Raw genomic sequence first — 24,334 nt, 5'->3', positions numbered from 1 at the left:
GGCAAGACTCCTCCTAGGGGTCGGGTCTATCCACTTTCGTTACCTGAAACTCAAGCCACTTCTGAGTACATCCAGGAGAATCTCCAGCGAGGGTTTATTCGACCTTCCACCTCTCCCGCTGGAGCCGGATTCTTCTTCGTAAAAAAGAAGGATGGATCACTACGCCCCTGCATAGATTTTCGTGGACTCAATGCCATTACTATTAAGAATCGGTATCCCATTCCGTTGATCACTAAGTTATTTGATCGCATCAAGGGAGCTCGGATCTTTACCAAGTTGGATCTTCGTGGTGCCTATAATTTAATTAGAATCCGTCCCGGTGACGAATGGAAGACAGCGTTCAACACCAGAGATGGGCATTATGAATATCTAGTAATGCCTTTCGGGTTGTGCAATGCCTCCGCTGTTTTCCAAGGCTTCGTTAATGAGATCTTTCAGGACTTATTATATGTATGTGTCGTTGTCTACCTGGACGACATATTGATCTTCTCACAGGACCTGCCTTCTCATCACCAACATGTGGCAGAGGTCCTTTCCAGACTCCGGGAAAATTCATTATTCTGTAAACTAGAAAAATGTTCATTCAAGTTGCCCCAGATTCCATTTTTGGGGTATATTGTTTCCGGAGTTGGCCTGAAGATGGATCCAGACAAGGTGAATGCTGTATTACATTGGCCCCAGCCAACTACTCTTCGTGCTATTCAGCGTTTTTTAGGTTTCGCCAATTACTATAGACGCTTCATTCAAGACTTCTCGTCCATTGCATCTCCTATTGTGGCCCTGACTCGTAAAGGGGCCAATACTAAGCAATGGTCATCCGAGGCCCTCCAAGCCTTTCAAATTCTTAAAGAGTCCTTCTCCTCTGCTCCCATTCTTCGACAGCCTGATGTGACACTTCCCTTCTTCCTAGAAGTAGATGCCTCTAATGTGGGCTTAGGAGCCATTCTCTCCCAACGCTCGGAGCAACAAAAATTCCATCCTTGTGCCTTTTACTCTCGGGGTCTCCTGCCTGCAGAGAAAAATTACACGATCGGGGACAAGGAGTTGCTGGCTATCAAAGTTGCATTAGAGGAGTGGAGATACTTATTGGAAGGAGCTCGTCACCCGGTGACGATTTTCACAGATCATAAGAACCTGTCATATCTACAGTCTGCCCAATGCTTGAATCCTCGTCAAGCAAGATGGTCTCTTTTCTTTTCCCGTTTCGAATTAATCATAACCTTCAAACCAGCTTCCAAGAACAAGAAAGCTGACGCTCTATCTCGAGCTTTTGTGACGTCCTCTGACGTTGAAGAGGTTTCCAACCATTCTATATTAGACCCCAAATGTATCTCGCTGGCTGCTTCGTCCACCAAAGTGCTACCATTTGGGAAGACCTTCGTGCCTCCTACTCTGAGGAGGAAAATCCTTTCGTGGTTCCAATCTTCTCGTTTTTCTGGACATGCTGGTGAACGCAAGACCTTTGAGATTCTCTCTCGAAGTTACTGGTGGCCCTCGATGAGGAGAGACGTCAAAGAGTTTGTTGCTTCCTGTGAATTGTGTTCTCAGTTCAAATCCTCCCGCAGAACTCCAGCGGGGTTGCTGCAACCACTACCCATTCCGGCCAAGCCCTGGACCCATATTAGTATGGACTTTGTTACTGATCTGCCATCTAGTAAAAATTGTAATACTATTTGGGTAGTGGTAGACAGATTTTCGAAGATGGCTCATTTTGTCCCTTTGTCTGGTTTGCCTTCCTCGTCTACTCTGGCTGAACATTTCGTTAAAGAAATCTTTCGTATCCATGGATGTCCGTCTGAGATTGTGTCAGATAGAGGAGTACAGTTCGTTTCCAGATTCTGGCGGGCCCTTTGTAAAACCTTGGGCATACGATTAGCACTCTCATCTTCTTACCATCCGCAATCAAACGGAAAAACTGAACGGGTCAATCAAGATCTCGAGACCTTTATAAGGATGTTCTCATCAGCCAATCAAGACAACTGGGTAGAATTGCTTCCTTGGGCTGAATTCGCCCATAACAACATGTACCATGAGTCATCGTCCAAAACTCCATTCTTTGTGGTTTACGGTCACCATCCGTCTTTTCCGGAATTTCCTGCCCTCCCTCCCACCCAAGTTCCTGCTGTAGAGACTGTTTGTCAGACCTTCAAAAACATCTGGTCTCAGGTCAAAACCTGTTTAAAGAAGACATCTGACAAATATAAGTCTTTCGTAGATAAGAAGAGGCGGGCTATTCCACCACTAAAAATTGGAGATCGTGTCTGGTTATCTACCAAAAATATTCGTTTGAAGGTCCCATCTATGAAATTCGCTCCTCGTTTTATTGGTCCATATAGGATCATTTAAGTAATAAATCCAGTTTGTGTCAAACTTCTACTTCCTAAGAATCTTCGTATTTCCAATGCCTTCCATGTGTCCTTGCTCAAACCTCTCATCATCAACCGTTTCTCGACTCCTCCTTCAGCACCTCAGCCAGTTCAAGTTCATCAGGAGGAAGATTTCGAGATTACTCAGGTATTGGACGCAAAAATTTCGCGAGGAGTTCTCCGTTTCCTCGTTCATTGGAAGGGCTTTGGTCCTGAGGAGCGTTCATGGATCAAAGCTGAAGATCTCAACGCCCCAGCTCTTCTTAAGAAGTTTTATTCCAAAAATCCGGACAAGCCCGGTTCCAGGCGTTCTGTGCCCACCTTTAAAAAGGGGGGTACTGTCACTCACCGGACTGTGAGTGCTTCTTCCCGTATATTTAGGAACCGTGGCCGTCCTCCATCCTGAGGGTCTGCGCATGCGCAGCCCTTTCTAACCCTTCAGTACCTGTTCCTTTAACTTAATTGGCAGATCAGGCAACACTTCCTATATTAAGCACCTGTGGTCAATACCACGTTGCCTGATCTTGGAGTCTCATTCCCATGAGCCTCTGAAGGTGTTTCCTCGTGTATTCAGCGCTGCTGATTCCTGTGGTTTCCAAACCACTTCTACTCCTGTGGTTTCCAAACCACTTCTACCCCTGTGGTTTCCAGACCACGTCTACTCCTGTGGTTTCCTAACCACTTCAACCCTCCTGTGTATCATCGTGACTGTTAGCTGATTCCTATCCGCTGCCTCCGTGCACTACAGTCTTCAAGCCACTTCAACTCTGCTATGTATCATCGTGACTGTTAGCTGATTCCTATCCGCTGCCTCCGTGCACTACAGTCTTCAATCTACTTCAACTCACCTGTGTGCCCTCATGACTGTTAGCTGATTCCTATCCGCTGCCTCCGTGCACTACAGTCTTCAATCTACTTCAACTCACCTGTGTTTCATCGTGACTGTTTGGCTGATTCCTATCCGCTGCCTCCGTGCGCTTCAGTCTTCAGCTCATCTCATCTCTCCCGTGTTTCCTCGAGACTGCTACAACTGATTCCTATCCGCTACTCTCCGTGCTCAACAGTTCCAGCTCGGCTCTGCTCTCCCGTGTTTCATCGTTGCTGCACCTGCTGGTTGCCATCCGCTACCTCCGTGTATCTGCAGAGTCCTGCTGCTGCTACTTCTCAGTTCTACTCGTCCTACAACAGCTGACCCGCTCTCCGTGCTTCTCCGTGTTCCCGCTGGTCTCTACTCGCCAGTCTGCATCGGATCTGAGCCTCACTGTTTTCATCTCATCTAGATCATCGCTACTCTTCAGGGTCCTCCAGGAGTCCAGTCCTACATACTACTGCTTCCTGAGTATTTGTTCCCCTGCTGGTCTACCTACCTGTGCGCTGCACCTACTTGATTACCGCTTCACCCCTCCAGGGACTTCGCATCCTGCCGGCCTCCAGCCGTTCAGGTATCTCTGCACTCCTGTCTGACAGCCTGCTTCTGAACCACGGTATGCATACTTCTTATTGACTGTGCTGGTGTATTGCATATCTTGCTGGACTGAGTTTGTTCTCCTCTGGAGTTTACTATCCGCTGAGACTATTGCCATCATTGACTGTGTTATCTTGTGCCGGATTACCTCAAGTGACTTTCTATTATTGCAGTGCTGTTCAGTCATTAATATATTGTGCATGTTATTGTGGATCAAGTTTAAGGTGCCCGTGTATCTCCTGTATTGCAGTCTCTCCCCGTGCTCCTCCTCACATATATATTCAGTGGTACAACTTGCTAGAGGCAGACCACTGATCCCTGTTTCCTGTGTCACCTGTTCCAGTATCCTCTCACATAGCAGTGGTACAACTTGCTAATGCAGACCACTGACTCCCCGGATACCTCCACGTGGATTCCATTCCTTCACTCAGACAGCGGTACAACTTGCTATCCGCAGACCGCTGACTCTCATCACCTACTCGTTTCTGTTGGACATTCCTCCTCACTATAGCAGTGGTACAACTTGCTACCGCAGACCACTGACTACCTTCACGTGTCCTTTGTCCATACAGTTCCTCGTGTATTTCTACATCCATATTACCAGTGCTGCTAGTCATAGACTTTCCTGAGCATCTCCATCATCTGCTATTTCCTGTTCCGTGATCACCCTGCTACCAGAGTACCATATTACCATCTATACTGCTCTGGTAAGCCTATCACCTGGTGATCCCTGGGTAAAGACTCCTAGTGCCGGTGACAAATATCGCCCAACTCGACCCCTCCGTTCTACACAAGACCAGCGTTTCTCATCCACACTTGTTACAGGACTTTGTTGGGCTGCACCAACTTGGTGGAATTCCTTTCCTCACACAATAAGACCACTAGTCTTCAAACCTTCAAGCATTCTTTGAAAATCACCCTCTTCAGGCTACCTTTTCAAATTCCTCAACCACCCTCTTGCCCTCCCTAGGGTACCCTATAGGTACCCTATTACCATCCACTACACAGATCACATAAGAATTGAATGTGTTCTTTCTATACTCAATCAACCCTCTGACCCCTGACCCACATAGCTGTGTGACTGGATCAAATATCCCACTAAGCACTTTCTAACTTTGCAATCTGGCAGGACCAATATGAAATATGCAGCACTTAACCTCATGTATAAAACCCCTATTGTCCTATAGATTATAAGCTTGCAAGCAGGGCCCTGTCACCTATATGTCTGTCCATAATACTCAGTCTCATTTTATTACTGCATTCACAATTTTAAAGCGCTATGGAACATGTTGGCGCAATATAAATGAATGTAAATAATGATAATAACAACTATAGTTTATGGCACACTCCCACATGCTGGAATATTTCAGAAATTTCTTAGACAAGAAGGACTAGTTAGGGACACAACAAGAGCATTATAAATTGATAAAGAAAAATCACATATATTAAAACAATACCTTTGAAATCAGAGTAACTAGCTACATAGAATAAGTCATTAATAAATACTAGTGTCACAAGGAAGATCTAGAGATAATTAACCTAATATAATCAAGTTTCCTTTGTATATGTCCAGAAAATCACAGTATTTGAAAAGTATTTCAGATTTTTGTTCCTGTTCTAATTCCTGTTTAAGAAATTGTTTACATTTGTATTTCTGTATGTCAATTTCTTATTCTTTTTTATACAATGAACGTTGTGACAAATAGACTTGGTGTTATAAATACTACATAACTAAATACAGGAGATTGTGTAGTATACAATATCTCTGATTAATTAAGATTGTGTTTGTGTTGTTAGATATGTCAGAGAGTAACTGAACACTACCTAAAGAGTGTCAACTCTTGAACCAAATCTTGGTGGTGGCAGAACTGGGATTATACTATTTTAGGATAGATCATGTGTATCATACACCGGAATGATCGGCGGGTTCATGAGTACTTAACTGGATCTTCCCCTGCCCAGTCTCCTGCTGCAGCCTCTTGCGGTCGCCATCTTTGATTTGGCTCTGCACATGTGTAGATCCATCTTTTATCTATTTCCTTTCCTTCCCACTGGACAGTGCCCTCCAATGGGCAGTGTATATATATATATTACACCTGCCTGCTCTCTTTCTCTGCCAGATCTTGTCTATTTCACCGTGTGTAGACGTGACTTTCCCTGGCTCCTGTCTCCGTTACCTGCTTGCTACCTGGACCCTGGTGTACACCTGACGCAAAACATCGCACTTTCGGATACAGTCTTCTTCTGCTGCTACCTGGTCCCGGGTGTATACCTGCCACAGTACATCGCACCTTCGGATCTAGTCTCCTGCTGCCACTACCTGGACCCTGGTGTATACCTGCTGCAGAACATCGCACCAACTGATCCAGCTTCCTGACACCGGTACTTGGATCTTGGTCTATACCTGCCACAGAACATTGCACCTTCTGATCCAGTCTCCTCCTGCTGCCGCCTGGACCCTGGTATATACCTGCCACAGAACATCGCAGGGCTAAGCCCAAACTCCCTTGCGGGGGTAACTGGTGAAAACCTTCTGTCACGTTATAATTCGCAGTTCATTCTAGGTGGTGCTGAACCTAGCAGGCTCTAAGGAATCCACAGATACCTGATGACTGTGACAGTAAGATCTGGCCAAACATACAGATCCCTCAGGAGAGCCATCAGTGAAAGTGTTGCTTCAACATTTGGTCGGAAGGGTGGATCAACACCAGCTCCAATTGCTTCAATGTCTCCAAACTCTGGCTACCCATTTAGATACACTTCAAGCATCATTACCTAATCTTCCGCTGTCACCGACACCTGCTACCCGCAGAAGCACCACAGGTTGCGTCCACTTACAACTACCTAGCCCCCTAAGTTTGATGCCGACCGCAAGTCATGTCAAGGCTACTTGAACCAATGCTCCATCTGGTTTGAGATACTGCCTCAAAATTTTCATTCTGACAGGTCAAAAGTGACTTATATCATTTCTCTACTTTCTGGTCACGAGCTGGCTTGGGCTTCTCCTCTGTGGGAACAGGGTGATCCCTTCCTACAGGATAGTGCTGCTTTCATCTCAGCATTTTGCAAAATCTTCGATGTGCCAGATCGGGTGTCATCCTCATCCTCTAACACCCTTAGGCTGCCTCAGGGACTACCATCTTCTTTGGTGCTACCTCAGCAATCCAGTGAACCTTCATTTTTGGGAAAGATCAGCCGGGAAAGAACAATTTTGCTGATCTACCTTCAAATTGACCCCTTGTTTCCAGCCACTTAGTTCTCCGGGTGAACCTATGCAGATCGGCCGTTCTTGGCTTACTCCTGAGGAACGACAAAATGGGATCAAGAATAACCTCTGTATTCATTGCACAGAACCTGGGCATCTCCTTAACTCGTGCCTCAAGCTCCAGGGAAATGCCAAGACCTAGCCTACTCCAGGAAAGTCAGACTGGGGTAATCTATACCCTCTCCTTGTTCCAAAAATTCTTCTATATGTTCTATTCCCATTTCGCTACTCTGCCCTTCAGGACAATTTACCTCCTCCGCCTTCCTGGATTCTGGGGTGGCCGAGAATTTAATTTCTATGTCTCTGGTTAAGCGGTGGGCCTTGCCTATCACTCCTTTGCCAGTACCAGTTGTTATCTCTGCTATTGATGGGACTTGTATTACCATCATTCAACTGTGGATCACTCCTCTTTCCCTGCAAATTGGGGCTTTACTCTTTGAGTTGATCTCTTATTTAGTACTACCGCAGATTTCAAGTCCTATAATCCTGGGTTTCCCTTGGCTCCAGCAACATTCGCCTCAAGTGGATTGGTCATACTTCCTGAATTCTGTCCTGTTTGACTTGGAGAGGCCGCTGCCTTGCCGAAGTTAAGCCATTGCAGTCTGTGACTTCTACTGCTGAGGTATCCCAACCATCTATTCCTCCTCAATACTCCTTGTTTTCAAATGTTTTCGACACAGTGCGTTCTGAGTCACTTCCTCATCGATCATGGGTCTGTCCCATAGACCTCCAACCAGGCAAAGTACTTCCCAGTGGCCGCATATATCCTTTGTCTGTTCCTGAGACACAAGCTATGTATGATTATATTAAAGGGAACTTTCTTCGTGGTTTCATCTGACCCTCCACTTCTCCTGCTGTCGCAGGCTTCTTTTTTGTGAAGAAGAAAGACGGAACCTTACTCCAATGCATCAATTATAGGGGGCTGAAATCGATTACCATAAAAAATGATACCTCATTCCTTTGGTTCCGAACTTTCAATTGGATTAAAGGTGCTCGGGACTTCTCTAAATAAGATTTACGAGGAGCCTATAATCTGATTTGGATTCGTAGTGGAGACAAATAGAAGACTGCCTTTAATACCAGCGACAGTCACTATGAATAGCTCTGCAATGCCTTTGCAATCCTCCAAATATATGTAAACTAAGGGCTTGATTCATTAAAGAACTTAAATTAAGAAGTTTCTTATTTAAGACTCCTGGACAAAACTATGTTACAATGCAAGGGGTGAAAAATAGTTTTCTGTTTTGCACATAAGTTAAATACTGACTGTTTTTTCATGTAGCACACAAATATCAACTTTAAATTTCAGTGTACAAATAAGCTATCAAGTATTATAGGAATCTCCTCCAAGAAGCTACATCCCTGGTGTCAGGCGCCGTCCCGCACGCTCACCGGGTGCCGGACGCCCTCTCTTTAGCCGGCTCGTCCCGTTGTCTAGCAACAGGACGTCACCTTCGGCCAGGAGAGGAAGGCTAGACAACGGAGACGCCAGGCGGCACTTCCTGTCGGCGGTCAGACCAGCTGACCGCTGACCTCAACGTCCACCAATGAAGGAAGGGGGACCAGTATTTATACCAGACTCTGACACCAGTAGGGTGCCAGAGTATCTAGTCTCCTAGTCTAGTCTCCAGTCTCTTGGCTCCTGTTTACCCCTGTGTATACTTACCTGTTTCCTCGGATTTGACCCTGCTTGCCTGATCACTCTATTCGGATCTCCCTTGTTCTCGTTCAGATCTCCTGGTTTGACCCCTGGCTCCCTGACTACTCTCCTGCCTGACCCCTCGGTACCTTCTAGCCCGCTCGGTTTGACCCCGGATTGTTCGACTACGATTATTCACCAGACCTCGCTGGTAGCTACCTGGGAGGGCCGCGACCGACACGTCTCAGCAGCCAAGTCCAAAACTCCTTGCGGGGTTCCCTGGTGAAAACCTGAGGCGTGGTTAGACTCTGCGCCTCCCAACGTAGCAGCGCTGATACCAGCAGGTGAGGACTTCCAACTACCCAGTTCATGACACCTGTGCTTTTTTTTTCACATAAATATCTTCCAGTTGAGAAAAATTATACCATCGGGGACAAAGAACTTTTTGCCATGAAATTGTCCCTTTCAGAATGGAGAAATCTCTTGGAGGAATCCAGGTTTCCAGTCGCTATCTTCACCAACCATAAAAATCTTTTATATCTCCAATCTGCCCAGTGCCTGGTCCATGTCCTTTTCTCGTTTCGATCTTCGAATCGCTTTCAGATGGGGACTTAAGAACAAGATGGCAGATGCTCTTTCTCTGGCTTTTTTCCAGGAACAGGATTTGAAGACCTTCTTGACCATCCCATTTTTGACCCCCAAGTGTCTTCTTTCAGACGTCGCCATCACCACAGCCGTACCATGCTTACCGTTTCGCTGGTCGTGCCAGAGCTTTTAAGACCACTGAACTTATCTCCGGAAAGCATTGGACTCTCTATCCAGATGTGAAACAGTTTGTGGCTGCTTGTGACATCTGCACCCAGCACAAAACTTCTTGGCAAACCATATTTGGACCTCTTCTACCTCTTCCACTTCCTACAAAGCTGTGGACACTGATCTTCCCAACAGCAAGAAATTTTATACCCTTATTATATTATTATTATCCTTTATTTATAGAGGCGCCACAAGATTTCCACAGCACCATACAAGTACAAACAAAACAGGGTGAAACAGTACAGAACAATAAACGTATACCAAGACTCTAAATGCTCCAAGCATAGCTAGTACAGAGAAGATGGAGCAGGAAAATAGGTATAGAGACAAGAGAGAAGAGGGAGGGCAAACAGACAGCAGACACAATGAGGAGTCAGTGTAGGGGATCAAGTGCAAGTGGAGCTAGCAATGGGATGAGGGAAGAGAGGTGAGGAGATCAAGTCTGGAGAGATGGCTAGGTGGATGGCTGGTAGGCGCTTAGGAACAGATGAGTTCTAAGTGCCCATTCGAAAGTGCACAGATTAGGGAACAGTCAGATAGAAGGTGGGAGGTCAGTCCTGTGGAGGGGGCAGCCCGGGAGAATTCTTGCAGTCAGAGGTGAGGCGATGGTCATTGGCTGATCGCAGGGAACAGGAGGGAGTGTGAATGGATAGGAGGTTGAAGATATATGGGGCAGTGGAGTGGGAGAGGGCCTTGTAGGAGAGGGTGGGAAGTTTGAAGAGGATTCTGTAGAGGAAAGGGAGCCAGTGTAAGGCCAGGCATGGGGGAGAGGCAAAGGAAGAGCAGTGTGAAAGGAAAATAAGTCTTGCAGCCATCTTGAGTATAGAATGAAGGGTGGTGAGGTCAGAGCGTGGCAGACCAGTGAGAAGATTACAGTAATCAAGACGGAAAAAAATGAGTGCATGGATAATAATTTTGGTGGAGTCCTGAGATGTTTCCTCGGATTTGACCCTCCAGTCCACTCTTGAGTGGGCTGGAGGGCAGCGCCCCCTCTGGAGCGGACTTTAAGGGCAGCTGAAGACTCGGGAGTAGAGGCAGCGGCTGAAGACTCGGGAGTACAGGCAGCGGCTGAATACTCGGGAGTACAGGCAGCGGCTGAAGACTCTGTGTCACACGCCGGTCCTATAGTCAGGTCCCGGCTCTGTGACTTTCCCTTTAAGAACCATGATTCTGCTTGCTTCTCTTTCAGAGACATTACTTTCACAGGTGCTCCTAGCTACTGTGATCTGGACCACTCCCTAAATCTCATTGGTCCTGGAGCACTATATGAACCTCCCAAGGTTATGGGCTCATTGCCTGATCTTCGTGTTACTCAGTCTACCTTGGTCTAGGCTATATCTGCTACTGCTGTTACCTGTGTGCTGGACTTCTACATCTACAACCACCATACCTGGTACTTGTAGTTCCACACTGCTTACTGAATCTCCTACTACTGTTACCTGTGTGCTGGACTTCTACATCTACAAACCACCATACCTGGTACTTGTAGTTCCACACTGCTTACTGAATATCCTATGGCTGTTACCTGTGTACTGGACTTCTACTTCTGCCCACTGAACTGGCTCATGAGTTGCCTATTACATCTGCACTCATATTGATTGGCTCAACTACCTCTCTGCTCGGCTGCCTGTATTCTTTACTGAACTTCAATCAAATTACCTTGTCATCTGTGGTTCTATGTTTGGCACGGCTATTATTATTACTCTGCTAATTATTCGTTGCTGGACTGTTATTAAGAATATATTGCCAAGCTAGTAGCCAGTTCAGTTATTCAAGTTGTGTGCGTTATCTTCATGCCGTTATTATTGGTTACCAACTGAACTTCTTTCGTGATTTCATTGTATTTTGTGAACTGCCGTGTACTCAGCTTGCTGAGTTGTACATATCTTATACTGTTGCTGTTATAACATCTTTCAATATACTATATTGCAACACTACTTTCATCTTCTGTGTTTTGTTCAACCTCCACCATCCACTACTATAACATCTAAGTAGTGGCAAAAGGGATCCATAAATACCCTGAGCCGTGACACTCGGGAGTACAGGCAGCGGCTGAAGACTCGGGAGTACAGGCAGTGGCTGAAGACTCGAGAGTACAGGCAGCGGCTGAAGACTCGAGAGTACAGGCAGCGGCTGAAGACTTAGAACCGGACACAGCGGCTGAAGACTTAGGACCGGACACAGCGGCTGAAGCCTTAGGACCGGACACAACGGATGAAGCCTTAGGACCGGACACAGCGGACTCGGGACCGGACACAGTGGCAGGAGACTCAAGACCGGACACAGTGGCAGGAGACTTAGTGCTGGGGGCAGCTGGAACTGGCACCGCAGGACAGGCGGCAACTGGAACTGGCACCGCAGGACAGGCGGCAACTGGAACTGGCACCCCAGGACAAGCAGCTGGAACTGGCAGATTAGGCCCCATCCCAGGGAACGGATTAGGTTGAAGTAAAGCAAAGCAGGTGACGTGCAGAACAATCCAGGGTCTGGAGAGGAGCACACTGAAGGCTGCTCCATAGGATGTTGTGTTCTGCGGAGCGGACAGCCTTGTAAGAAATGTTCGCCACTGGCGCAGTAGAGGCATATTTTACTAATCCTTCTGCACCATCGTTCCTCCTCAGTGAGATGGGGACGCAGGTAGCTTGGTCATTTAGAATCCCTAATGGTAGGGACCGCTGGCATTACCATGGATGCAGCACCAATGTCAGAAAAAGTTCTGGGAGGATTCTCTGCGGTCTGCATGCTCTCATTAAAGGAGTTTGTTGCTTTAGATTCCGAATTAGTGTTGAAACTACTTAACACCACAGCAGGAAGGGTTTTAAGCAGTTTTTGATAACTCAAATCCACGGATAAGAACAGGTTCCAAAGAGACTGTATAGTAAAATGTCAGGAACAGGTATTATAAGTTTACCCCAGTCCAGAAGGCACAAGGCTGTCCAGGGAAGCAGACAGAGTCCAGGGATCAAGCAGAGATCAGATAAACAAAATCCAAATAGCCAGGCAGAGATCAAAGTCACAAGCGAATAAGCGAGGTCCAGAAGTCAAGCCAAAGGTCAGGGCAAGAGACAAATGAGCAGGGTCCAGGAATCAAGCCGAGGGTCACAACAGAAGATCAAGCAATGGAGCAAACACAGGAACAGGACAGCAGCAGCCAGGAATAAATGGATGAACTGCACAGAGCAAAACTTGAGGCAGGTATTTGAAGCAGTGCGACAGGTGCAGTTCTAATTAGGTATCAAACAAGGAGATTAACTCCTTCAGGCATGTTGCAGAGTTCAGGAGCAACATGCTGCCAGATACAAAACACTGCTGCCAGATACAAAACATAGGCAGTCACAACACACTACATGTATTATTAAAATTCCATATTTGGATGGAGCTTTTCTTTCAATTGAAATGTATTCAACTTAACAGGTGAAAAGGAGAAATCCACTGTAACTGGGTATAAGTGGTCTCATCCACACAGACATGGGGTTTTCACTGTAAAGGCAGTCTGTGGAATTCACTTACTCCATTTAACTGGATTCAAAAATGGAGAGTGCACCTTCTAATTACAATTAGATAATAATATAGTTACACTAGAGGTGACTGCTTCAGTAAATGAATAAGGTTGTTATATATGAAAAATAAGGATTTTTTTCTGTCTGAACTAGGAAATAAAATATTCACAATTTATGTTTTATTTATTTTATAAAAAAGAAGCAATGTTTAATTATTCCCCCTTAAACATATAATGATGATGTGCTAGTCCTTTTCTCTGAGTAGCAGAATAGTGGTGGTACTACCATTATCAATATAAGTACCTATGTCGCATGAAATGTCAAAATACAGTATATTGGAAGCAGATGTCTATGGAGGTTATGAGAACAGATGGGTCTGTGGTGGTGGAAGTAGTGTGAACAAAATGCATGAAGTTGTCATAAGTCGAGGTAGATAATAGATGGTAAGTTTACTGTCTGGTGAGAGGAAACGAATCAAAGAGACTTAGAAATGCATTTTCGGCAAACATGAGACAGGGAACTATCTTAAACTTATCGGCCTGTGTGTGCAGTCAAATTTCAATTACACTGACAGGTCTCTATGTGGTCCATAAGCTGGAACTTTTCCAATTTGACCACCCATATGAGTGGTCAAATTAGACAGTGATTCTATCACTTGGCACCTGTATGAACCTGTGTGTTGCCGGTTTCCACCCAAAGCTGAATTTACTGTAATACTGAATGTTACAGTGTTCCTCTAATCCAGCAGGCCCATCATGCCTGTAACAGACCAGTAATGCGCTCCTTGTTCCTAGTACCACTTGACTGTTTCAGATAACTGTGCTGTTATTACCACTCTCCTTGACCTCCCAATTCATGTGAATGGGACGTTCATAGATGAGAAGAATCAACAGCATCATTATTAGTTAGCAAAAAAAGGTCTGGGAACAAATCAGATTGGGGTTGGACAATGGAACCTAAATAAGAATCATTCAGTATTATAATGTAACACAGGGAACTCCCGCACAAGACTGAATTAATTATCCTTTAAGAGTAATTTATTAACTGCAGAAGTATTAATTTCCAGCAAAAATGTTCTTTTGTGATGTCACGCGCCCAGTATTTCTGATTTATCTGGTTTTACAGGGAAGATCATGAATTTGGCCACCACGACAGAGGTGTGTGTGGGCCGCAAAAGTTTTTGAGATGGGATTAGCACTGCGGGTCATGAGTTCGATTCCCGACCGATCTGTCTGGAGTTTGTATGTTCTCCATGTGTTTGTGTGGGCTTCCTCCGGTTTATTCCTATACTCCAAAAACATACTACTAGCTTAATTGACTGCTATCAAATTGACCTTAGTATCTCTCAGTCTGTGTGTGTGTGTATATGTTATGGAATTTAGACTGTAAGCTCCATTGAGGCAGGAACTGATGTGAGCTCTCTGTACAGCGCTGCGGAATTAGTGGCGCTATATAAATAGTTTCTTATAATGATTATTGAAACGAGATGAAGCAATACAGAGGTCACATTTACAAGGACAGGAAGCTTTTTCCTCCCTGCAAAACACCTTACATTCTCTGCAAACACTGAGAGATGGGGTCTCTTTCGTATATTTATGATGGGATGCATCTGCACCTTACAGTTGCCTTCTGCTGGAAAACTCATTTGTAAGCGCAGCCAATGTAATAAAAAGCTTCAAACACACAAAGTTGACACATAATAGAGGCAGTCCTGAGGTCTCCTTACTGTTATTATTGGTTTAAGACCTAAATGAGGATACACCGGGCAGTATTTTGGAAAAAAACCTTAAAAGATTAAATTAATACAAGGGATGGCCTCAAAGTGGAAGCGGGTTGGATTCCATATGACAATTCTGCTGTTTACTGTTTCCACCATGTGGATTTTCTGGAGCATTCACCAATTTGCAAAACTCAGGTTAAGTTTATGGGGGCATCTCCAAAGACTGTGAAGTCAGTATGCACTTTAAGATGCGCTTGACGGAAAAATTAGGAACACTTGCACTCATAAAGAAGCATTGTGGAAGATTTTGTGTTTACGTTCTTGCATTATTATGAATGTATTATTATATACATATGTTTGCTTTGTCTCTCTTATTGTACAGTGCTTTATAAAGAGTAATAAAAAAACAATAAATACATATATTCACTGTATACTGAAAATATACATCTACTCCATTATATTGTCAGTCATGGGAACCTTATTTTTAGGTGTTACAATGGAATAGCTGTTAAAAAGCGAAGTGGTATCCAAACTTTTCATATGAAGGGGGTAAGTGTTTATAGGGTGTGGGACTCCTATTGGTGCAGTGCATCGGTGCCCATGGAGATAATGGGGCAAGCTGCATGGAGAACTAGCGAGCTGTGGGCCCCGGTTCCCTCATCCCCGTTTCCCTGCACCAAGGCCCACAGTTCGCTAGATCCAGCTCTGGGTGCATTCTATCGTGTAAACAAAGCCAATAATCCTTATGACCATTTCAGTCTCCAAATCATGTATGGCTGCTGTACAGCGAAAGGTTACTCTCCAAATATACACTTCAAATGGGATAAGACCAACATGTGCAAAGGTAAAAGTACAAAACAGATATGAAAAAAATGCTAGACAAGGCTTCACTTGTGAAAACATTCTTTGACGTCTGGTTGACCTTATGCAGTTGCAGTCCCTGCAGACTAAGCAGTTTTTTTCCAGCCTTTCCAACACAAACTATTATATCTATTATATGACTGAATTGTTACAGGGATAAAAATCTTTTAAAAATTCTCTACACCTTAACTTATCAAAAATCATTGATGTATGGCGCGTATTTGGGGAGGGCGGAAACCTATCTCAGTTTTGAGAACATTATATTATTTCATTGGACCTTTTTGATAAGATATTACTAAGAGATGCTGCCATGTTTGGTAGTGTGTTAAATAGGCTAATTGTCAATACTGAGTTGTTCTTTATGTATTGTGAAAAATAAGGCGTTTAAATAAAAACAAAATGGATTTCAGTAGTTCTGCAGCTGAATAAATGACATAGTAACATAACTTTACTTTATGTAGGATTGGTATAGCTGCACTAAGTGTTCCATGCATAACAGGTATCCAGAAACCCGTGGCTTAGTGGTTAGCCCTTCTGCCTCACAGCACTGGGGTTATGAGTTCAATTTCCAACCATGTCCTTATCTGTGTGGAGTTTGTATGTTCTCCCCGTGTTTGCGTGGGTTTCCTCCGGGTTGTCTGGTTTCCTCCCACACTCCAAAAACATACTAGTAGGTTAAATGACTGCTATTAACTTGACCCTAGTCTCTCTCTGTCTGTGTGTGTGTTAGGGAATTTAGACTGTAAGGGACTGATGTGAATAAGTTCTCTGTACAGCGCTGCGGAATTAGTGGCGCTATATAAATAAATGATAAAAATGATGATGATGAAGTTCTCAAAACCAGGAAGAAAAAAATAGCTGCTGTTGTCATATACACCCGTATGACCATAGTCTCTATAAAGAGAAATTTAAATAATTTAACTAGGAAAGGAATGCGAGGGACAATGTAAAGAAATACATGGGAATGTTTTAAAGTAAATTAGTAGATTTTAAGCGTGGTGCTCCAAGTTTCAGGAAAAAAAGTCAATCAAGGAAACCTAACTTGCTAACAGTCTGGATAATATATCCTGTACCTGTTTAATTACAGTTACAGGAAACATGCAGCATAATATTAGTGATGAGGTTACTGGTTTCATTTCTTAAATACGTAACGTTCTCAACATTTCCATCTCTATTTCTGCACCCACTACTGCCTTATTCAACTCCCTACGGTATAGGAAACTATTATTGGGAAGAGAGGAATATAACCAGCCCAGCTGAAACTGCAATAACAAAGCAAGGAAGCCAGGGGCCTACTGAGATATTATCAGCAGTAGTCTCACTCCCACAGGGGTGGGGACCCTGGGGGGAGCTTTTAGGTGAAGACTAAACAAACCATACAATAACCTTGTCACATGGGTTATTCATGTGTGCACATACATTGCAATGCTTATATATTTATAAATAGTTACATTTTACAAATATGTTTACTATATAGAATGCATTCTTTTTAGTTATTTTACAATAAAGAGTAAACATATTAATATTCTGTAATGTAGAGTGTTTTGTCATTTTTTGTGTGTGGAATTTTAATGTTTCTTTGAACAAACCACTTGAAGACACAGCAGTTAAGCTGCATAATTTAGCACAGGGTGGGGGAGGGTACAGGGTATAGCATGCTATGGTATGTTTGCAGTCAGGATGGGTGTGGAGGCTTTTGCTAACTGCCCCCTCCCCAAGGTATGTAATATAGTCATTTAATTGAGGAGAGAGTCTGCCGAGTTTGTGTTTATAAAGTCTCCTCTTTCCAAGCTTTGGTGCTGACAGTAGCTTGTTTCCTGTCATTCCTTAACCCTTCTCTCTCTCCCTGTGACAATAACAATCTGTGGGTGCACACTGCAATTAACAATGAGACTGACAAGGCTATTGGCTGTGTCAGAATGCCATTGAATGTCTGTGTACAAATGGTATACACTGTAGTGTCTACAGATAGCATCTAAGAATTTGATTTTGGGGCCATTAATGGTAGGATGCAGTTTTACAAGATTACTAAAGCAACAGGCCCAGATTTAAATGTTTTGCATCCCTTGGCACCAAGTTCTGCACTGCCCCATCCTCATTGCAGAGTTCTATAGTACCCCCATATGTCCAGTCGGACACTTGACAATTAATGGGAATCCGTTTCCCTGTCACACGAGCATTTGGAGTAATTTAGCACTAAAAATATTTTTATATTTTGAATGCTTTTGAGTGACATGGAAACAATGTTTCTAATTGATTGACACTATTGGAGCTTCTGGCAGCTTTAGGTATTAGAAATGTACCAATATTAATAAAAAAACAAACTTATACAAACTTTTCTGAACATGGCAATTTTAGCCCAAAGAAATGTGGTTCTCACAGCTGCCACATGTGAGGCTATGGATTGCAAGCTTGTGAGCTATCATTTATTTAGTACATTCTACAAATGACAGCGAGAATCTGATTGGTTGCTATGGGCAACATCTCCACTTTTGCAACCCCGCAGTTTAGTAAATATACCCCTCAGTCTTGTATTATTACTGTGTGTTCGCAATTGTAAAGTGCTGCAGAGTGTACAGGTGCTATATAAATAAGTGTTAATAAATAATAGTATTCCCAAGTAACAATGTTTTCCATTGAAAATTGTGTTACAAATGAGTTTGTTACAGCTTTTGACCATTGTGCCTTTTTGACAGGAGTGGCATTCATAAACAATACTATGTCACTAATATTGATTGACATGCACCTCAATCACGTGTTTAGCTAACATACATAACAATGTATATTTAGGGTTAACTATCTAATATATATAAGCCTAGTGGCGTGTGTTAGTGTGTGTGTGGAAAAAACTATTTTCTCAGAAAGGGCTCATCCAATTGACCTGAAATTTTCTATACTGACATTATTTGACAAAAAAATTATAATGGTGAAGTCAGTTAACTTTCATCATCCCCCTTCCCCCCGTGGGAGGGGTAGTAAAGGCTAAATTTACCAGTTGAGGGCTCAAACTCTTGACCGTGTGAGTATTTATTTACCAGAGCCTGTGTTTGGTCATGGACAATTGTATGTCGCATTTTCACGAGTACGGAGAAGCAGTGATGTGAAAGTGCAGGTTATGAATACTGCCCTTCAAGGAAGACTGATTGAGCACAGCGATAAGGTGTTTAGCAGAAATGTTGTGTATCGAGAGGTTTTAGAACAGTAAGACTATGGAGATTAAGGATGTGGCGATGAAGATGAAGGATGAGGTGATGGAGAAGAATGATGAGGTGGTGACATGTGGACAAAACCACGTTAAAAAAGGGCGCTTACGTAGGGAAGTAACGCTCTTCCACTGAGGCCTGGCCTAGCCCCAAATGCATGACAAGAACCCTTTTAACACCTTAAGTAGCTTGATTTGACTAGAATGCATGAGTATCATGCACAAGTTAACTTGTTTATCATACTTGGCAACTTTTCATAGTGAAATCCGGGAAATCCCAGACAGGGGACATGTCTGGTGGGCGGGGCGCTGTCAATTGCGTCATTTTGACCCTGCCCCCTGGACAGGACTGTCATTTTGTCTCAGGGGGGACCAAATAACACGATACTCCGCGAATCGCGTCATTTTGGCTAGCAAATTGCAGTATGCCGGAGACTTGCCTGCTCTCCCGGGAGTCCAGGAGACCTACCTGGATTTCGGAAGTCTCCCGAACATTCCGTGAGAGTTGGCAAGTATGCTATTTATAATATATGCATAACAAATTAATAATATATGATTCATACATAATATAAACAAGTAACTAGATACATGTGTCTTTTTAAACAGATACATTGTCCAAAACATGTAAATTTAAATAGAAGTATATAAACAAACATGGTGTCATGGTCTTCGCAATGTTTTAGGGGCATATTCAATTAGCCACATTACTCGCAAAAGTAACACGGCATTAAAAGTATTACCGCTATTACGGTAATTCTAACCCGGATTCCAGCTCTCAGCTCCCTGAGCTGCGAGCTGAAAGCCGGCGTTAAAGGTACATAATAACGGTAATTACGCGCACTATTACCGTAATAACGGTAATAGTGCGCATGCCGCGTTACTTTTAACAGTAACGCGGCCAATTAAATATGCCCCTTAAAGGTCAAAGTAAAAGTAATGCAAATACATTAAAACATTATAAAACAGCTTAACTGTCAGGATGTTGGTTGTTTTATCTTCTTCCATTCGTGAATTATCTGAAACTTGGTGGTTTTCATCCTTATTGTTTGCAGAAGCTTGATTCACACTTTTGCACAGTGGTACAAGGCTATTTCGCACAGAGCACTTTACATATTTAAATAGCATATACATATTATTTTTTTAGAATTTTACTGCACTAGAGGGCACTGTCCTTCATTATATATTATATATTATTATATATATATATATATATATATATATATATATAATGACAGAGCCCTGCAGCTATTACTGTAACTGTAACCTTATGGGACCCAGAAGGCTTCCAATGTGCTGCCAGCTTCCAATCAAGCGTCTCTAAGGTCCCATGTGTCGCGACCATGTTGTTATGGTGCTGGTCATGTGACAGGCAGGTTGTGCTGCTGTCAGGGTGCCATGTTGTCATTTCTCAAGTCAGATGACTGCATGCACCAACCCACCACTGATATACAGTTCTACTACTTAATATAGTTCCTATAAATTAGTTTTTTACAGTACAGTAAAAGTTACAGTACAAACTACAGTACAGCTGATCTTCTGACCTGCAGTAACTGGGAATACTCAGTTCAAAGCTTACCACCGACAAGAAAACCACCACAGTAAAACAGGTGAAGTTCTAACTCTACCCATAGTAATTTTAAAGCATCTCGGAGGGAAAATAAACAGGGGCACACATTTCTTCTACAGTCAGAGGCTGGCGGACAGAGCCAAGGGAACTCCGAATCTTTGATATTAACCACCATAATAACTCTTTGATACAAATCTACGTGTGACTCAGTCATGGAGTACATACCATTAAACCTTTGCTTGAAGTTTTGGAAGTAAATATACTCATCTTTCAACGAGAGGTGGGCCCAAAATTTGCCAAGAGGCCCATAATGATTATCCCCTTGGGGTAACTTGCCCAATGCTAACCTATCCTTTTCCCATTATTTTATATCATATATTATCTGCAGCAATCTCCAACCCACACCTTACCCTATTCCTTGCTATTGCATTAACAAGGGTCTGATTTGAGTAAGGAAAATGTGTCCAACAAAAAATAAAACAAACATGCACTGGACACTTATTAGAGTGCCCCAATACTCCCTCTATCACCAAATCAGACCTTCATAGCAGCAAAGTGTGGGTGTGACATGTGTTGGTGAAGTCACATTTTGTGGCCTGTGAATTTACGTCTGGAATTGCTCATTTACCCCGATAACATTCCTCTGAACATTGGTTTTGAATCAGAACGCAGCCATGTCCCTTCCAAAAGTGGGCACGGCCACATTATGTTCTGCCTTCTGAAGCTGCCCCCAAACTTCCACTAATTCCCTAAATACTCCGCCCACCTGTGCAGAACATTAGTGAGAGGGACATACCGCCCACAAATCGAGGTCAAAGACCTAACACTCGGGACAATCCCCTAGAATCGGGACTGTCCCACCTAAATCGGGAAAGTTGGGAGTATGTGATATTGTCATGGTCCCCAAAAGCACATAAGCCTAATTAAGTTTCAATGCCAACTTCAGAGGGCCCAGCTATGCAACCCCAACACTAACACTATTCTTCAACCAGATGCCTCATGTTGTTCGGTATTACACAAGGCACCTAGAAATGTAAAGAATTAACCACCTATTGATGGTGACTGCAGGGCCATCTTAACAACATTATGGGCCCCCGGGCAAAGCAGTGCACCGGGGCCCCTACACATATATATATATAGATATATATATATATGGATATATAGATACAGATATAGATATATAGAGATAGATGGATGTACTTGCTTAGTGACCCTTGAAGGGTTTTTTTGCAGGTTGTTTTTTTTTGCAGGATTATGTATTCTAATTAAGAGCCCTGCCTATGGGGCCCCCTTGCCCGTGGGGTCCCCAGGCACCTGCCCATCGTGCCCAATGGAAAAGATGGCCCTGGGTGACTGGAGACAGAAGTAACGTCACTGTTAATTAAGCACATGTGATGTGAACAAATTAAAATGTATATGCTGACATTGGCATCATGTTCTGGGTACTGCTCTATATAGAAGATTTCTAGTGCGTTATAAATTATTATACTGTATGTACTGAGGTGATATAGCAAAGCTCGTATAGGAAAAGGAACATAAAGGCCAAATAATAATGTTTTGATGTAATGACCAATATTAGAACCAGCATGTGCTGTAAGCTGGGAGCCTACAGTTAAGGTAATATATAAAAGTATAAGCACGTATCCTGCTGCTACAACGCTGAGCCCTGCACCGGGGACGGGGCTGTGCTATGTACAACACACGTTCTATACACACTGACTGCCAGAGCACAGACAGCACATTGCTGTGTAGTCAGGGCACTCCCAGAACCCACTGGGTGCTAATCCTGCGTGATAAATCCTGCGTGTGTACTGTGGATCCAGGCCACACTTTCTGCCTGCCCGGCCCCCTCCTGCGAGCTATCTCCCGGCGGAGGGGGGCGTGCTGCGCGCTACACGGAACAGCCAGTTGTTTAAAAATCCTTCCAGAACGGTTTCAAATCCCCCCTCCTCCCCCCCAGCTCCGAGGAAAGGAGGAGGAGGCAGCAGCACTGTGTGCGCCGCTCCGAGCCCGTCCTGCTGAGGAAGGAGGAGGGAGCACACGAGAAAGGGGGGAGGAGGGGAAGGAGGGGAAGGAGGGGAAGAACTTGTCCATCAAACTGGTTGCTGTGGCGAGGGGGCGGGACCAAGCGTCGGGTGGGCCTATCAGGGTGGGCGCTGCTGGTGTCGCCATGGTGACGGGGTTGTTCCTGGGGAGGCTGTGATCGGTTGACAGGTGTGTGACAATCGGAGCTTTCTGCAAGCATGTACGCCAAAGGCAAGAGTAACAGCGTACCGTCCGACAGCCAGGCCAGGGAGAAGTAAGTGTCACTCACCCCGGGGACGTGTGCGAGGGGCTGCGGGGTGGACAGGCCGGGGGCTGCAAACTTCCTCCCCATGCGTGTGTGAGAGGGGAGGGAGAGACACCGGTGCTGGGTGAAAGTAAGTTTGGGGCACAGAGGTGGTTATGTGGAGGGTGGCCTGTGACCCATGTACCGGGCAGGAGTTCTCCATCATGCAGCCAGCTCTCTGTAACATTGTGTGTAAGGTGCAGATCTCTGGGAATGTAGGACATCATCATGCAGGACACTCCTGAGCATTGCACACTGTTGTGTCCTGCAATACCCAGCAGCACCTCTCCCTAACTCTGTCTCCCTGCACACCAAGTGCAAACTTTCCCTGGCTGTGCCTGCTGCTGTCCCCCCGGCTCTCTGGCTACTTATATGGGCACTCAGGTGCAGCTCCCCCCGGGGCACAGGAGCTGCACATCATCCAGGGCAGTGTGATCATGGACCCGGCTCTGGCTAGTGGCATGTTGTCCCCCCTGTCTGCTGCAGCCTTCCCGGGGTGGAGATAGGATCAGGCTGGTGCTTTGTTCGTTCGTACGTGCGATGCTTGGAGGGAAAGGAATGGGAGCAGGAGAGAAAGCTTTGCTGCCTTAGCAAAAATAGCTGCTCAGTCTGCTCTGATAGTGGGAAGATTGTTACACTACCTGCAGCCAATAAGTAGCTGTCAGCTGCAAAACTTCACTGCATCCTCTGTGTTGTATAATATAATGTTTATCAGATTAAACAATAAATTGTTGTTGTTCACAGTAATGCATATTTGACAAACTTTGTTTTGTTTTCCTATATATCTGTGTTTGAATAATTGTTATCTTTTTTACATTTCTCTAGTCAGCAAATTAAGCTTGGTGGCATTTTAAATGAAAACATGCAGAAACATTTTATTAGTCTACACTATATTATTGTTTTTAAGAAAAAGCATTGTTTAGTTATCGTCTTCTGTTTTCTAAATGTTGTAGTGTTGAAAATGTTATATATTTTTGTTTGTTTTAAGTAAATTTAGTACTGATATTGAAGTAATTTAAAAATGCTTTGTGAGCTTTCAGTTTGAGCACAATCTTTAAATTCATTCTATTACAATGATTGTTTACATTGCCAGTGGTTTGAAGGTATCAGCTTTTCTTAAGAAATGCAAGCATGATTCAGCCTATAAGTAATACAGATTCTAACCACACCTGTCCTTTGACCATCTGAATGCTCCAATAAGGCTGTAGTTCCCAAAAAACTAAATTATTGTGAGTGTTGTGACATGGATCAATGATTTAAACATTTGCCTGTGAGCCTCACTGAAAAGCTTCAGGCTCACTTATTTTGGTGCCATTGTGACTTTATTCCATGTGCATTGGGCCCATTTACTGTGATTATTCATACCAAACATTTGTCAGTGGCACTGCTCAAACTTATTTCAACCCATTAGTTTAATGGGTTTATACCACAGAAGTAAGCAACCTGTGGCGGAACTACAAGTCTCGGCGTGATTGAGGGGCCTAGGCATGTAGCGTGTTTTAATTCCACAAGTGCTGTTGCGCCACAGATTGTCTGCCCCTGATGTGCATCATGTGCTGAGTATTCTGGTACTAGCAGTATCTGAGGAGGATATATTGTAACCAGTG

General features: G+C 44.0%; 2 protein-coding genes across 9 annotated transcripts in view; both read left to right on the top strand.

Annotated features, from left to right (window-relative positions):
- LOC142097997 (uncharacterized) overlaps positions 1 to 24,334 on the top strand; it is a 1,069,021-nt gene that overhangs the window by 807,728 nt on the left and 236,959 nt on the right. The gene's annotated exons all lie outside the window — the stretch shown is intronic.
- The window catches only part of SSBP2 (single stranded DNA binding protein 2), a 152,967-nt gene continuing 151,190 nt past the window's right edge, over positions 22,558 to 24,334 (top strand). For 3 of the 8 annotated variants that reach the window (XM_075180326.1, XM_075180316.1, XM_075180269.1), the window contains exon 1: positions 22,559 to 22,697. In XM_075180326.1, coding sequence (XP_075036427.1) covers positions 22,642 to 22,697 — 56 coding nt within the window. In that variant the 5' untranslated portion in view covers positions 22,559 to 22,641. Of the gene's footprint in view, positions 22,698 to 24,334 lie in introns of all 8 variants that reach the window. The other 5 variants (XM_075180284.1, XM_075180278.1, XM_075180295.1 and 2 more) reach the window with 4 other exon arrangements.

This window comes from Mixophyes fleayi, chromosome 1 (genome assembly GCF_038048845.1).
Source record: "Mixophyes fleayi isolate aMixFle1 chromosome 1, aMixFle1.hap1, whole genome shotgun sequence".
NCBI lineage: Eukaryota > Metazoa > Chordata > Amphibia > Anura > Limnodynastidae > Mixophyes > Mixophyes fleayi.
Note: the sequence above shows the minus strand (reverse complement) of the source record. Positions and strands in the feature narration are given on the sequence as shown.